Genomic DNA, 16,423 nt, shown 5'->3' on the forward strand with positions numbered 1-16,423 from the left:
CTACGTGCAGCTATGCCTCATGTGGAAGTTTACCACGTACTCCGCGTTCGTGCGCTGCACCGAGATGGCAAAGGGCTCGAAGGGGTGGAAGGTGAACGCAACCAGGCGTCGCACGGTGTGATTGATGGGCCGCCCCAGGAGTCCCGCCTGGATTTCAAACTTCAGGAGGCCAGAATCACGAGCGTAAAATCTGAAAGGAAGAGAAAGTCAATTATGGCTGTTCCTGACTATTGACTTTGCCATCTGGACTCTTCACAAAGAGAGACAAGTGCCTTGTTCAGTTTCTGGTACTCCCTCAGTGGCAGGAGATCCTCAGCTGGGTGTCTGGCTCTTGGCGACAGAGGAGAGTCCCTCCTGGGGCAGCTAGTTTTTCACTGTCTAGAAAAAGACTTCTTTTCCTCTCAGTCAGAAAACTCTGTCTTCATTTTGGTGGACTTAGCTGACTTTACAATAGCAAAGTAAGTTTGGTTCAGACCCCACGTGTGCTGACTCTCTATACTCTCTTAATGCAAGCTGCTCCGCTTGATGCCTATGGCAGACATACTGTACAGGATGGAGCTTGCCTCCCTTAGCAATGGCCTTCATTCCACCTGTAAGGCCAACCCTTCCCTCTCCTGCTGCTGTCAGTATGCTCCTGTTCTTGTGCTTAGTTACATCCCTGTTCAACAGAGGAAGGTGAACACCTGGATCCAGTTCGGCTCCACAGTGCCATATTCCACCTTACACTTCAAACAAGGCTTTGCAAATCCTGATAGATTTCCAAACACAACAACAAAAATCACCAAGATGACAGTTTGAGCAGGAAGTGTCTGGTGGACAGCATTCAACAGACAATCACAGCAAGGGCAGAGGTAAAGGCAAATGGATGTGTTTTTCTGCTGGTGCCCATAAATCTGGCTGTCAGTCTGAGGAAGCACATTTGTGTCTCCAAATAGGCGAGCTCTGGAACACAGCTTCAGCACTGCCAAGGGGATGAGGCAATGCTGTGAAAAGCCAAAGTCTAGAAAGCCATTTGCTTCTTGAACCTTCTCTGCATACTAGAGGACTGGCTTGCTTTCTGTAGCAGATATAAGCCCACCTTACACATTATTCTGAGCTGCTGTGGGAACAGGGGACTCTCTGCAACGATCCCACTCTTCCCAAGAACACAGCGGAGGTTTGGGGGATTTGGTACCTTCACAAGGCAGCTGAGCTCCAGCTGACAGGACTCAAGTTCTCACCTGAAGAACTCATCTCCTTAGAGCATTTTCTCTGCCCTTTCAGTTTCGGGAACAGAATTGCCATTTTGTCTTCCAGCTTTTTCCTTTTCCACCATCGCTTTGCGGACGTGGACATTTTGCATTTCTCCTCTGGTTTTAACACAGAGAATGCTTTTAATACTAGAGCACATTTCCCCCCACTTCTGGCAAGCAATACAATGCACTCAGCTCTCAGCCTGGAAAGAACAGGTGATGACAGATACAGGCAGTGCTGTTTCAGGAGCAGACATACTCCACATTTTAACAGCACAGCCTATTGAGATCCTCATGTTCTTCCTGGAGGGCCACTCTCCTCTCTCTTCCTCTGAATCAAAGCGCCAGCCAGCTCTGCCTGAAAATTGCACACAAGAACTCAGCAAGAGAGTCACAATCTTGGTATTTGGCTTTTTAAAAGCCCTCTCCCTCCTACACAAGGCTGGGTATGTGGAGGGTCATTCTTTAAATAAAGCATAGTCCCTGGTCTGCTTCTCTCTCTCCCCAATTCACAATAATTTACTACTCAAGATGAAGCTCCCTGTAATCTCAGAGATGTGTTCAGTTTGGTATTTTTAAATCTATTTTTAAAAGTGCTCTGCAATCAGAGGCCATTTCCATGGGCTCTTACTCTGGGGATAAATTAGGCACTGCAATATAAAATTGTATGTCAACAGAAACAGCAAGACCAGCCTTTTCAAACCATATGAAAATGGAAGATTTATCTGCAGACCAATTTTTTGGTTAAATGGCTCCTTATTAGCCATCTAGATGGATTTTAGAGACCCCCTGCTATAGGTAAAGCTGCGTTAGAGCCTCTTCCTCACAAGTCCCATCATTTCACCCACTGAATTTTTCTTCAAGCCTCCTGAAAAGATATTGGAAAATGGCAGTGATGGGGACCTGAAGTCCTTCCCGCCTGACAGCAAACCACTGCTGGCCTCTCAAGTAGCCAGAGGGCTGAACCTGCCAAACAGAAAAGCAGCACGGGTCAAAAGAGCACCAGGCACAGAGGTGCTGAAACTGGTGAGTAAAACAGAGGCCTTCATCTCACAGATGTCGTGCCAGGAAATACATGCAGTCCATAACACCCGTAGCTGCCCAAGCTCTCCGCACTGCAGCCAGTCAGAGGACTTACATTACAAATCCCGCCGCCCCTCATTTCCAAGCTTTCCAACCACAACGGGCAGCAGTATTATTTTATTAATCCCTTTGTTTCGTATGTGAGAAACACAGCAGTGCTACTTCAGCTGCTGAATGGTTAAGGTTAGCGCCTGGTCTTCTGCTTACTTCCCAAAAACCAGGAGCCCCACTGCTCCCAGGCCCTATTCAAGTCCTAATTGACTGCACAGCTTTGAGCTTTCAAAGCTCTGGCTCTGAAACGCCGCGTTGCTCAAGGGAGGGAGGAAAGGTGGCACTTTGCTTTGTTTACTACAAAGACGGTAACCACAGCAAATGACTGAGGTTTTGCTCCCTTTTGTCTGCAGGAGCCCTGCGCAGGTCGGTGCTGGCAGACAACCATTGCCCTGCAAGTTTTCCCAACGTCAAGCATGACAAGGGGGAAAGGGCAGGCTTTTCTCTGCAGATAGCATGGGAGCTGGAGATTAAATCAAATCATACGGGCAGGGGAAAAAAATATATATATCAATTAAATATACATAATTTGGGAATTGAGAGCACAGGAATAATCAGAAGATCCCTAGCACCTGAGTCAGAGCCAGGGGAGACATGAAATCAGGTTTTGAGGATGCACTGATGAAAATAAATTTGGGAAGCCATCCAGAATGGACTCCTGAGGCTGTCGGAGCCCCCAACACGCGTCCAGTTGCTAAACAAAGCACTTAGACATTGAAGGCTCTCTTTGTTTTTCGAGCGTAGGTTCATTTCTCTTTTGCAACAGTGTAAGTGGAAAGCCTGTTCTGCCTGGAGAACTCAGCCCCTTTGATTTGAGCCTTTCAGGCAGGGGATGCTGAATTTTTAACCACTACTGCTTGCCACCATAGCTGCAGCCAACAAAAAGAAGTAAACAGTCACGGTGTTTCTGAAAGAAGCACTGCAAACATCCTTATTCTCAGGCTTGGAGTTCTTCCTTCTGCCAGCAATGAAGACTCAGACATAAGAGGCACAGAATGGCTTTTACACCTGGCTAAACTTCTACTACAGAAACAAATTTCCTATAGATCACAAATAGAAGAGGGACATGAAGAGGAGTACGGCTCCCAGGGTGAGAAACGTAAATAGGGAAAAAAAAGGAAGTCTGAAAATAGCAAAATCAATACCAGAAGCTTTATGAATAACACCTAAGCCAGACAATGTTTTAGTCACAGGACAAACCAGGTGATCCTTACCAGTTAACCCTACGTGCTCAGAAAGAATCCTTCCAGCACAGGAAGGATAGCAAGCACCCAGAAACATATCTGCAGCCCACACAGGGGGGCTGAACTGCTCTAGAAGGAGGAACAAGAGCATTCATATGGAAAAAGGCTCACTCTTTACCACCCAAATCTTCCATAAGGCAGCTCAGTGACAAAACCTGAAGGGCTCTCCCACACATATAAGGTGACTTATCACAAGGAGATTGGCCAAGCTTTGTGCAACTACTGAAATAAACCCCCTGGCCAAAGGATGTCGAGAGAAAGGCACCGATGTCTGTTCTTCCTGCAAATTTCACAGGTGATTTAGAGCTCCCCTTTCTCCTCACATACAGCTGCTTGACCTGTTTCGTACCTTATAGGGTGATCACCGCAGGTCTTGGGCCGCTCCATGACAGACACCCACTTGTCATCATAGCTGAAAAGGGAGAGGTCGAGGTACGGGCTGCCACTGTACGACTGGGCACTGATTGGGAGCTGGCCCAGCAGCCTCCGCACGGCCTCTGTGTGTCCCCCGTACTTGGCATTCACAATAGTGTCTTTGAACCTGAAGCAAACCAAGAAGCAGGTTTTACTCACAAAGGCCACAGGTGAACAGATTAAAAAAAAAAGAAAAAGAAAAAAGGAGGAAAACAGATAGAGAAAGAAAAGCAGCAGCAGTGTAAGAACTGGAACAGCTCACTTCCAAAGATGTATCAGAGTGATTCAACCATCAACCAGCTCTGGTGACCTTTTTATCCTCCCTCATCATTACTGTTTCTGCTCTGAAAGTCCAAACTGATAGAAGGACAAGACCGTGCCTATCCACAAGGTCTGGCCTCAGCTGCACCACAGTACAGGAAATGAACAGGATCAGAAACAGGGAGAGGTGGATTAGCAGCTTATCAGTCAATCCAAGTTTTGCCACAAAGCCTGTAAACAGCATAAGCAAAAGCCAGCGTGTTTCACAGCAACAGTTGAGCCCTTAAGGTTGACTCTAGAATCCCCCCCTCCCTCTCTAGCCATTGTGTTTTAAACACATAGAGGGAGAAACCTGAGATGAGGAAGAGCCTTGAAGAGAAGCAGAACGCGCTTCAAAGCCACAGCGAGCTCAAAGCTCTTCCAGGTAAAGAGACAAACGCAGTTTGGATTTCTTGTTCCAAATAAAATTTGAGCTTTCCACAAGCAAGAACAGACAGATCAGCTGCACGAACGTCACACACCACAGTCAGTAAACTGTTTCCCTTTGAACAGAAACACTCAGCCAAAAGCTTGCTGTGTATACAGCATTATTACACTTGGCTACTTAAGTTAAACATTCCTGTTACACGTTCTTACAGTCGAGTGGATGAACAGATTCTCCTCTACATTTCAGCACAATGCAGAAATTGTTCTTTAGAATCACAGAATCACAGAATTGTAGGGGTTGGAAGGGACCTCCAGAGATCATCGAGTCCAACCCCCAGGTGCCTGCACTGAGCTCCCTCGTTCTTTTTTTTTCCCCCTAAACAATAGGGATTTTGTGACAGGGAGCTCCACGATGCTACAGTCAACTTCCTCTTACTTATGGGACGTGAAACTGAAATCAGCCGAAGCTTCACTGCCATAAGTGACTGCCAAGTACTTTGGATGATGTCAAACAAGTCACTAGAAGAACAAAACACCCTGAGTCACATAAAAATACATTCCAACAGAAACAACACACTCTGCCTCATTAAAACCACATTTGACTGTTAAAGAACATTCTGGAAACCCTGGATATTTTGATATTTTGCTCAGTTTTCACAACAAGTCTAGGCGGATCCATTTCCTTTCTCCAAGCAGAGTTCAGTGAGAATCACAAGCTGTTTACTGCTGTTACAGAACACAGCTTGTTGCACACTAAATTTAAAGAAGGCCACTTGGCAAAATACATCCAATTAGACGATGGAGCATCTTGATAAATCTTATCTACGGGGCCCAAAGCTCCTGGGCAGCACTGTTTTAATGAACTTCAGAGGAGGTACCGCTCAAAGAGAGCCAGCAATATCTGGCCTTTAAAATTCCTTTCTCTTCTAAGCACTGAACTGCACCACTGCCTTCTTCCTTGCTGTACAAAGACAGATACTGTGGAATACGAGACCAGGTGCACGAGGCTGCGAGACGAGCAGGTCCCAGGCAGCCCCTCGCATCACTCAGCAACCACAGGAGCTGTTTTTCTCAGGGTGGCTGTTTGATACTAGCCTTCAGCTGACGGGGCTGAGCGTGTCTACATGGTATAAAGCATGCCCCAATGGCTCACCGGCGCTGGATCTGCCTGGCAAAGTTGTTGCTGGAAGCAGAGCAGGGGAACTGAACCGCCTCGCTGTGCAAAGTGGCGTTCCTGAAGAGGTCACAGAAGTTCTCAAACAGCTCCAGCAGCTCATCGGACGTGTTCTCAAACACGGCTATGACCTCCGTGCTCACCATGTTGTACACGACGAAGAATGAAGGCTGGGGAGAGAAGCAGAGGTGAGGGTTAGCCAGAGAGCAGGCAGAGGGAAGCTGGCCCTTCCTCCTCCCCATGTGCTGCCACAGATCCTACCCAAACGTCTTTGCAGAGCAGGAGAATCCCACATCTTCATACTAATCCCTTCTGCTACTCAAATACCTCAACAGGCACCAAATTATCCACCTGTTTACTGCCATGTCGTTATTTATGGAAAAAAAACCACAACTGAATGGGCTTCCAATTTTTCTTCTCAAACTGGATGTCAATATTTCTGTTTTCTCTTCCTCTCTGCCCTCCACCAAATCCAAAATGCTTTCTGAAGTGCCAAATTTAATTTTCGTTCCTGCTGACAAAATGATTTTAAACCCAGTGCTAGCTGGCAACAAATCATCCTTTCCTTTACGCAGAGAAATTATTTGCTTTCTCTTCTTAGTATTTCCACCACACAGGGATGAGCCTATTCAGAGTGCTGTGCACCACACCACTGCCTACAAAAAGTTGGACCCTCCTGATACCCTGCTGACACAGGAATGAAAATCTGAAAGACATTAACAACTTCTTTTTAATGCCATCATTCTCGTGCAAGGAGAGCACGTACTGTACATTGGCAATCTCAGTGCTTCACAGCATCAACAAGGCAGAGGTGGGGAAAAACACCGCATTTGTACCAGCACAACTGCAACAAAGGGAAAGGACATTCCCAGCTCACCAGGAAGGGGCAGTTCTTGGTCACTAAAGGTAGCTGTTATTAGATAGGACTAGATTTCCAGCACCACAAAGCCCGTCCCTGCTTCAAATGCAGCTAATTCACTGGGCACATGCACAGATCTGGGTAAGTCTTCTGCTCATAAACACCGTTTGTGAATGCTTCACATCCCGCTCCCAGTCAATGCTCGGCGATGACGGCAGGCACTCTGCCCACCTCATCCATCTGTAAATATCACAAGGTTCACTTGTTTGACAGCCCCAAAATAAACTGTGATTGTACAACCCGACCCCCACACGTTAAAATGAAGCACACTGAATGAGGTTACTCACTGAATGACTGCCTGAGGAAAGGAAAGCCCTTCTGAAATACAGCTTTGAAGCAGAGAGGAGACAGCAGAAGTAGAAACCATTTACATCTTTTAAAACTGCAGGGAATCTCCTCCAACCTTAAATAAAGAAGTTCCTTTGGCAGGTTAACACAGGATGCCCTCAACCACAGAAATCTTCCTTCCTACATTTCAGCAGCACCTGTGATGCAGACAAAGCACGAGCGCGGCACAGGCAGCGGAAGCTGTTACAAAAAGCACACAGCAAAGCTGGCAAAGCTGGAACACAGGCCAAAAACAACAACCCCCAAACCAGACATACACAGCAGTGCACAGGCAACCTGCAAGCATAAACAGGAACTTCCTCAGCCTCCTTAACAGAAGAGCCTAAAGAAAGATCCTGAAATCAGACCAAACCCATGTCCTGCACTGATAGACGAAAGAAAAAATGGGAGCTTTAGGTATTCTGTGACCAAAGTGTTCTTCACAAAGCCCCAGCACCAAGACTGAACTCAGGCAGGTCAGGCTGCTCCACAGCTGGAATTTTCTGCTGAAAGAAAGAAGAAATAAGATGCTTTCCTTCAGCAGAAAATACATCACCTGAGGAAGAGCGCAAACAAGCCACAATTTGCGTCTGAAAGTAACCTTCAGGTGAAGCAAGTCAAGAACAGGTTGGAGCAAAGCAAGCACAAAGACCTTGGTAACCACAGCAGGGAGCAGAGCTCACACTCCCACAGACACTCACATGGGGGTGGCCTGAGGCTTGGATCAGGAACACCACTCTGGATACAAGCAACAAGCTGCACACTGCAAGCCACATCCACAAAGCTTTCATGTTCCTGAGACAGCCACTCCATTCTACACCAGTGGGCAAAACAGTTTTAGCCTCTTTTATTCTCCCCCAAAATAATTAGCCCAAAACAAATACAAAAGAGAAATCATGGTCACAAAGAAGTATTGCTCGTTTCATTAAGGTCTAAGTATTGGAACCAGCAAGATGGGAAGGATGGGATAGGAAGGATAAACAAACATCTAGGGAACTACCTGACAAACTTCAGCAGTAGATTTATTAATTATTTTTCCCAAATACTGCCAAAAACAAACAAACAAAAACAAAGCACAGATTAAAAGACTAAAGTAGGTTAATGTGAAAAATGTCTTGCTCAGCTTCACATAGCTCAAAAACTGAGTAACAGCAACAGTGGTGAAAAGAGATGATCAACATGTGGGATGGTGAAAAGCCTGGAGGGACCCAGCACTGTCTGAGCTACATTTACTCTAATTTGACTTCTGTAGTACTAAACAGAAAAGAAAAGCAATTGGCACATTAGCTAGATTTAAGAGCTGCTACTTCAATTTGGAGAGATCATAAATACTAGCTCTGACAGAAGCTTGAAAGAGTAAGTACGTAGGCAGAATAGAAAAGGTAATTCTACTGGTGAAAAATGGAGATATTATATTTGAAAAACATGCTTGAAGATGCAGAAGAAAAGGGAGAGACTACCTCTACAATGCAAGTGCATTACATGAAATAGCAGCTAAAAAAATCAGCTGGGGATTTAGGAGGGAAAGAGCACCGTGAAGCACTTGTGAGCACAGGGAACAATCCCTGGAGAAAGGGGACTCAATAATGCCTAAGATCTTCTCTGTCTCATTTTCAGTTGTGAAGAATGTGGTGAAGTCATGAGAGCAAAAGACACCGAAGTTATTCAATACCAAGGGTGTCCAATGTTCACACAAGAATGAAGTAGTGGGGTCCTAAACAGCACATCCAGTGAACAATCACAGGCTCAGCTAGGAAATGCTGCTCCGAACAGCACTGAACCTGCCCGACAGCGCTTGCCCCCAAGCAACAGGGAGCCCCAGGTGGCAGGCAGTACCTGTGAAGGATCTGTTACCCGCAGTGTGACCACATCTTCACTAGTGTATTTGATAAACAGATGGTTCTCATCCAAAAGCTGCATCTTCCACATGCGGAGCTGCCTCAGCTGATCAAAGTACTGGAAGAACCTCCTCTTTGCTATCGCGCTGCCGTCCTGCTCTGCCCTTCTCCACAGGTACACCAGCAGCCTGTGCTTCAAAGAGTTTATGAAGGGCTCTTTGTAGGGGTTTGCCATCCCCGTCTGAGAGTCCCGCTGCACCTCGGGATACACCGCAGACAGCGTCAGCAGATCGTCCTCGTAGCAGAAGCGGCCGATTGTCCGCACGTCGATGAAAGTCCCCTCGGGTGTCACCTGAAAGACGTGAATCGTCTGCTGCTGCACAGAGAGAATGGCCAAGATGTTCTTATAGAGGTACAGCCCCTGGTTATGAGAGAGGATGACTTTGTCACACTTGAAAGTCCTCGTGTCACAGAGCCTGCCCGTGTGGAGATCAATGATATGCAGGGAATAATCTTCCAGAGGGGAGCGAGGGTTGGGGGTCACCGACTCACTGTTGCGATAAACCTCAAAGAAGGGCGGGTGCGGCTCCTCAGGGAGGTAAGCAGCAGAGCCAACGATGACATACCTACAGTCATCAGTGAACAAGCTGCACTCACGGTTCAGGTGCTCCCCGTTAGAGGCCACATTGGTGATATGGAGCAGGACAAAAAAGCGCTCAAAGAGCCGCCCTCGGATGTTGACAGATCTTTGGTCATTGCCGTTAGCCAGGATCTCCCCCTCGTAGCCTTGCAGGAGGTCCTCTGCCGCCTGGCAGCCCTGATACTCGTAGATCTCCAGCGATGTCTGGTCGGAGGAGAAGGCGATGAAGTAGCGTCCATCGGGGGAGAACTTGCGCAAGAAGCAGGGCGGCTTCTCCACGTTGACCACGGTGAAGTTGGGGAAGACGTTCTGGTGGAAGACTCGGACCTGGTGCCAGTGGGTGCCGGCCTTGCCAGAGCTGATCCGACGGCGCTCCAGGCGGTGGATGACATTCTGGTTCTGGATGCGGCGGGGCTTGATTGTGGGGGCATCATGGTCCATGGTCAGAGCACTACTTCATCTTCACCCTGCTGCAGACGGCACACACACTCACTGTGGGACCTCACCAAGGCTGCCTACAGAGAGGGAGTTCTGGGCAACCCCCTGAGGGAGGGGGCCAGCTGAAAACCTTCGGGAGAGAGACTGGGAGAGAGGGTTCAGTGGGGACGTAACAGGGACAGTGGGAGGTACCCAGAGGGAACCCAGCAAGGCGATGGGATCTGCAGAGCTGCCTGCAGCAGAGCAGGGCACAGGAAAGGATCGAGCTGACGAAGGCAGCACACGTACGTGGATGCCACACGGACACTCAAACACCGGGAACGGGGTGAGAGCAGCCAGGGGCAGCCTGCAGCTGGGACAGAGGGAGCCCAGGGAGGGCATGAAGGCAGGGGGAACGGGGCAGCCTGTGGGCCACCGAGGGGACAGCAGCCCCAAGGAGAAGCCTGACTGGAGGCTGGGGACGGGGGGCCGCTCTCCCTCTGCCCCGCAGGAAACCGCGGCTCAGGACCATGCCCCGGGGGCACGGAGGAGCTCGGAACCCTACGGGCGTGGAGGCCACGGCGTAGCGGTGCCTACAAAGGGCGCAGGCCGCGCTCACCACCGGGGCCCGGCGCTGGGCCCGCCGCCGCAGCTTACTCTATGGCCGCTGCCATCTTTCCGCCACCACACAACGACGCACCGCGACAGCGGCGGCGAGAAGGCGTCACCCTCACCGTCCGCTTCCGCTTCCGGTGGGCGGAGCAGCGAGGCGGGGCGCACCAGAGTGTCCACGGAGCGAGTGAGAGAGCGCCCCCTGGCGGAGGGAGGAGCGCTGCGGGACGCGTCCGCGCACAGCGGGAACCGCCTGAAACGCGCCCTGCACCCCTACAGCCCCGCAAGGCCATAATCCTGAACCCTCATAAATCTGTACCTCTGTGGTCCTCCACCCATCCTTAACCCCTATAATCTTGCTGCTCGTAAGCATGCATACCTATAAACCCGCACCCCTATAAATGTGCATCCATCCTGCGTCCCCATAACCCTGCGCTGCTATAGCCCTGTAGCCCCTTACCACTAGAAGCCCGCACACATGCTGCATCCCTATAGCTCCGCACCCCATAATCTCTATAACCCTGAACACCTATAAATAAACATCACTATAGCCCTGCACCTAAACTGAAACCCATAATCATGAAGCCCCATAAACATGCACTTATCCTCCACCCCTTCAGAACTACATCCCTGTTGCCCTATCAGCCTATATCCGTCCTGTGCTCCTATCAGCCTGCACATCCATAAACCTGCACCTGCATAACCTGCATTTCACCCCCAGGGATGCTCTGTATGTTTTTGGGGCATGCCTCTGTCTCATAAGCTCCCCAGGTGTGTAGGGCAGTCAGGAATATTCCTTCCCCCCAGAAGCCCCTCTGACAGCCCAGGGATGGGGACAGCAGCATCCAGGCGGTGGCATTAGTGCCATGGAGCTGGGGACATGATCACCCACGCTGGTTACTGTGCTGCAGCCAGCCCTGGGTGAAGGGCCTCAGCTCCATAAAGCACTCCATGACATTGCTATTCCCACAAAGCTCTGGGGACATCACCCCATTGGGGTGGCAGATAGGTACCAGGACAGTGGGGACCTTTATAGCCCTGGGGACCCCTATATAACCCCAGCATCCACCTCGTGCCCCTATACACGTATGTGGGAAGGAGGCACCCTGCTAAGCAGAGGAGCAGCATCCCCTATGGGAACATAAGGAAAGAGCCCACTCCATGGGTCTGGGGGTCCGTGCCCATTTCCCAGTGTTTTTCACAGCAGGAGACACGATGACAAGCTGAAAATGAATGGCCTCAGCTCTTCTCTTTGTTTCCCTCCCTTCTATGTAATTAATTGGGATCCACCTTAATAGGATAAAACTAAATACCAAAGAGCATCCAACCACACGGCAGCTGGCAGGAAAATAACCACCCAGCACACACACAGACAGGCAGTTCAACGGACAAAAGAGCCATTAACACAGCAGCAATCGGCGCTCCTGAGCTAATAACTTCATCCCTGTGGCCAGCCTGTGCTGGGGCTCAGGGCAGCAGACCTCTGTGGGAACAGTTCTGTTTTCATTCATCTGCAGGGGTTTGCTGATGGGATTTAAGAAATCTTAGCGAGGGAGGGCTGGGAGTAGGGAGTTTGGTGAGACGCTCAGAGGGTTCAAATGGGACGGAATTGGCTGGAATTGGGCTGGTTGCTCTGCTTTTAGGAAGGGTTTTGTCCATTCTTCAGCTGCAGACGGCTTCAAGGTGGGCTGGGGGGAGGCTTTGGTGGAAAGCACCCAGAGAAAACAGGTGAGTGTTGCAGGCAGAACGGTCGGTACGCATGAGGCTTTGCTCTGAGCCATCCCATTTGCTGCTGGGGAAGGTGACAGTGCCATTCCCAGCGCAGCCCAATGGATCTCAGGCACAAACAATGCAGTTCTGCTCCCAGCTGCACATCGTCTGTCCTTTCTGATGGCTGTCAGCATCAGCTCCCCTATGCAAACCATCCTGTTCCACCCCAAACCTCAAACATGCCTGTGTCCTCATCACAGCTCCCTTGGGATGAGCCCCAGTGCTGCACAGATATTTCCCATACATTCCCACAGCTAGCACGGGGGCTTAAAAAAAGCAAGCAGAGCTCATTTGGAATGTTTTGGGGGGTTTGCTGAAGCAAGGTCCTTTCTGCTGCTGCGTACCAAGTGCTGCGGGATGAGTGAGGCTGAGGACTGAAGAAGGAAAGGAAGGATGCTCTGCTCCCCCCCTGCCTCAGCCCACAGCCCCGGCCATCTCCTCACATGGACACTCGCAGGGAAAGAAAACCCGCTCCAGGTCCTGCATATTGCCGTCCCCTCTCGTGGCCCCATCCACGCTGCGCTGGTGAAGGAGAGAAAAACAAACATCCCCCAGGCTTTGCAGAGAGCAAAGTTGGTGCAGGTAGCCCTGCTCGAGGCTTTGCCCTCTCACAGGGTGCTCTTTCCAAATGTGCACGGCTGCTGGCACCCACGTGCAGTAGGAGAGGTGCTGGGTGCTTTGGGAACCATGGGGAAATCCCTTCTGGAGGTGTTTCTCTGTGGATTGGATATGGGGGGGGGGGGGGGATTCTTCCAGGAGAAATCTCCAATGGTGTTTTCCTCGCCCTCAGAAAGGAGCAGCCTCTGTGGGGCTTTCCTTTGGGCAAAGTATCCTGTGTGCCCAAGGAGCAGCAAGCTTCAGTTGGGAACACAGTTGGGGTGAGGATGCAGCCAAGAGAGCAGCCCTGAGATGACAATTCCAACTCCAATTTCTCTCATTTTTTCCAAGAAAAAAATAAGATCCAACTCGATATTTTATTCTACCCCGGGCCGGGGGAGAGAATTCATTCATGTTTACAAATTCGCATGGGCATTCGGGCATCCATTTTTATAAAATGGGACAGAGAAGTCCCTGTCAGAACCCCCCGGCTCCTGTTTCGACCCTTTCCAGAGCCACACAGGGCCAGGCTAGAAGGATGGTGCTGGGACCCCACCTGCCATCAGCCCCCCCCCAGTCTGTCCCCAGCGCCTGACCGCTGCCCTCAGCACCTTCCCAAACTCTCCCGACCTTTACACAACGCAGAGCGCATGCAGGACCCCTGGCGAGTAGCGCCTTGTGCCACCCGTGGGTGACGGCCCCGTCCCCGCTGTGCCACCCGTGGGTGACGGCCCCGTCCCCGCTGTGCCACCCGTGGGTGACGGCCCCGTCCCCGCTGTGCCACCCGTGGGTGACGGCCCCTCCCGCTGATGCGCACTGACATTTGCAATCTGTTGCCATGGGCGCTCGGGGACTTTTGCTGTGGAGGGGGATCGCGCTTCTCCCCCCCCTTCCTCCTCCTCTCCATCCCTCCCTCCCGATGACGTCATGGATGACCACGGTGGTGACAGGGCCACCTGTGGGCTGCTGAGGGGTTTAAAGAGACAGTCTGCAGCTGCAACAGGAGCCCTGGCTATTGTCTGCGCACCTGGGAGTGAGGGAACCTGCAGCCCCCCGACCACCCATCCATCCATCCATCCATCCATCCATCCATCCATCCATCCATCCATCCATCCATCCATCCATCCACCCCATCCTACCGCATCCCATCCATCCACCCATCCCATCCCACTGCATCCCACCTGTCCCCATATCCCGTACAGCTCCCGCTGTGCCGGGGCTTTCCGAGCCGGTTCGTGCCCATTCCTGTGCCGACCTCCCACCACCGCAGTGGATCCCCCAAGGTAAGGCTGCGCTCCGTGGCCCCACAGTCCCTCCTGCCTCTCTGCATCCATTCCCTGCAGCCCCGGCTCTGACAAAGGGATCGCTCCGTGCCACCAAGGGGAGGTGGTGGGGACACCCAGCGCTGGGCACCTGCTGCGATCCAGTCCTGGGGATGTTCCTGCTGCCTCTGGGGAGGGCATGGGGATGATTCCAGAAGACATGGCAACCCCTGGCACAACGGGTTCCCACTGTGGGGACAGAGCTCTGCTGGCACCGAGCACTGGGATGCTCCTGCTTTGGGGCAGCACTGGGCTCAACAGGATCCCAGCACCTCCACTCCGGCTTTCCCAGAGCACCACTGAATTCATTTCCCACTCCCTTGCCTGGGCACCCATTTTCCTTGTATGCCACCCCCATGTGGGAAGTGGGTGTCTCCAGCGTGGCATCCCCTAGTCCTCAGTACATCCTATTTGATGCCATGTACCCAGAGGGGGTGCTGCTGGGTGGTGGTGGGTGCTGCAGGGATCACGGTGCGTGGCAAAGGAGCAGGGAGAGAGGGGCTGCCCATCCCCTGGGGGGCAAGGACCAGTCCCCAGTGTCTGTCCCTCAGTCCTCCCAGCCCCAACAGGGTGAGCAGCAGGTAAGTGCCATCGTTACAGCTGCAGATTTTGGTGTCACTCAGATGTGCAGGCAGGGAATGGGGTAGGAAAAGGGTCTGAGAGCAGCTCAGAATGGAGATGTGTGCATGGAGATCAGTGTGTCTACTCCCAGGGAGAGGAAGGGTTCATTCCCTCCCATGGGATGTAACCCATTGGGACCGTGTCCTGCTCCTCAGCAGCTCCTATCAAGGGCTTGTGCAGGTCCACACATCCCAAGTCCATGGGGGCTGTGTTGGAACCCACCACCAAAGAGCCAGCAGCCTCGTAATGGGAGTGAGGGCACAGGACAAATTCTTCCGGGCAGGAAGGGATGGGAGCTATGCAGGGTAGGAATGGAACCATGGGATTCTACAGTCCAGTCTTGAGAAATGGGGCCAAATCCAAGGATGAACCCCACAGAGAGAAGTTGGCTCCCTGCATCCTGGGATGCAGAGAAGCGACGGTAGAAGATGGTGAGAACTTGGGCTGGGCCTGGGTTTGGTGTGGAAGAGACGATGCTAATTGTTGGGCAGAGAGAAACTGAGTGGCAACCTCAAGGCATGGCACCATGCTGTTTGCACATCTGTCCGCCCCACAGCAGGGTGCACAGCTGCACCGTGCAGGGAAGGGTGAGACCCCCATGCATAAGAGGAAGGAGGTGGCATGATGGAGCAGACAATGCCTGCCCTCCCAGTGTAGCGAGCAGCACAGAGGGGGCATTGACCTGCCTGGTTGAGCACCCCATGGTGCTGGGGTGCCTGAGGGAGACTTGGGATCATGCATGGGGCGTGTGCTGTGTGGACATAATCTTAACTGTGCAGGGGGCCGGAGTTGAGCTGAAAATAACCGTGGTCTGCCTAGGTGGATACATGGAGCAAGTAGGGGAAACACAACAGGCAGGGAAAGCGGTGGAGCGCAGGCTGGCCAGAATTGCTGATATCTGCAAGAGCCCATTCCCAGTGCAACCCAAAGAGAATTTGTGTCTGTGTGTGAGCACACCCAAATACACATCCGTACACACGTGCTGTACCCAAATACGTGGCAACTCTCAGCACATCCGCGCGTCAGCCAGCTCCATCCCACCACCTCCTGCAGACACCATTCCTGCAGAGGGACCCCGGAGTGTGGGTGGCCGATAGTGATGTCGTTGCATGGTCTCATCTCTTAACCCACGTTTTTGTGGCACGCATTGGACCAGGTGATGCTAAACCTGCAGAGATGGCGATGGCAGTGATGACTGTCCCTCACATCTCAGCCCCCCACGGCATGTGTGCAGCCAATGAACCCACTAATTATATTGTTTTCTCTCATCAGGCCTCCCCACGCTCCCTGGGAGAAGGTGGTATGGAGCTCGCTCATTGCTGGGCTGCTCCCCTTCTCCAGGGCTCTGGTTACTCTGTGCCCAAGGCAGGGGTTGGGGCTGCGCGCCCAAAGAGCAGGACACAGTGTGGAACAGCAGCTGTGGCACAGAACATCTCCTATTGCATGGCCAATGCCATCTCCAGACACCATATCTC

General features: G+C 51.4%; 1 protein-coding gene across 1 annotated transcript; it reads right to left on the reverse strand.

Moving 5' to 3' along the window:
* DET1 (DET1 partner of COP1 E3 ubiquitin ligase) lies at positions 1 to 10,050 on the reverse strand (the record flags this gene model as incomplete). The annotated part of the gene is made up of 4 exons (XM_079540667.1): positions 1 to 190; positions 3,960 to 4,151; positions 5,865 to 6,055; positions 8,968 to 10,050. The coding sequence occupies 4 exons, from the start codon at positions 10,048 to 10,050 to the stop codon at positions 1 to 3; spliced, it is 1,656 nt and encodes a 551-aa protein (XP_079396793.1).
* Between the last annotated feature and the right edge of the window lie 6,373 nt (positions 10,051 to 16,423).

The sequence above is a fragment of the Tetrao urogallus genome (assembly GCF_951394365.1).
Source record: "Tetrao urogallus genome assembly, chromosome: 11".
NCBI lineage: Eukaryota > Metazoa > Chordata > Aves > Galliformes > Phasianidae > Tetrao > Tetrao urogallus.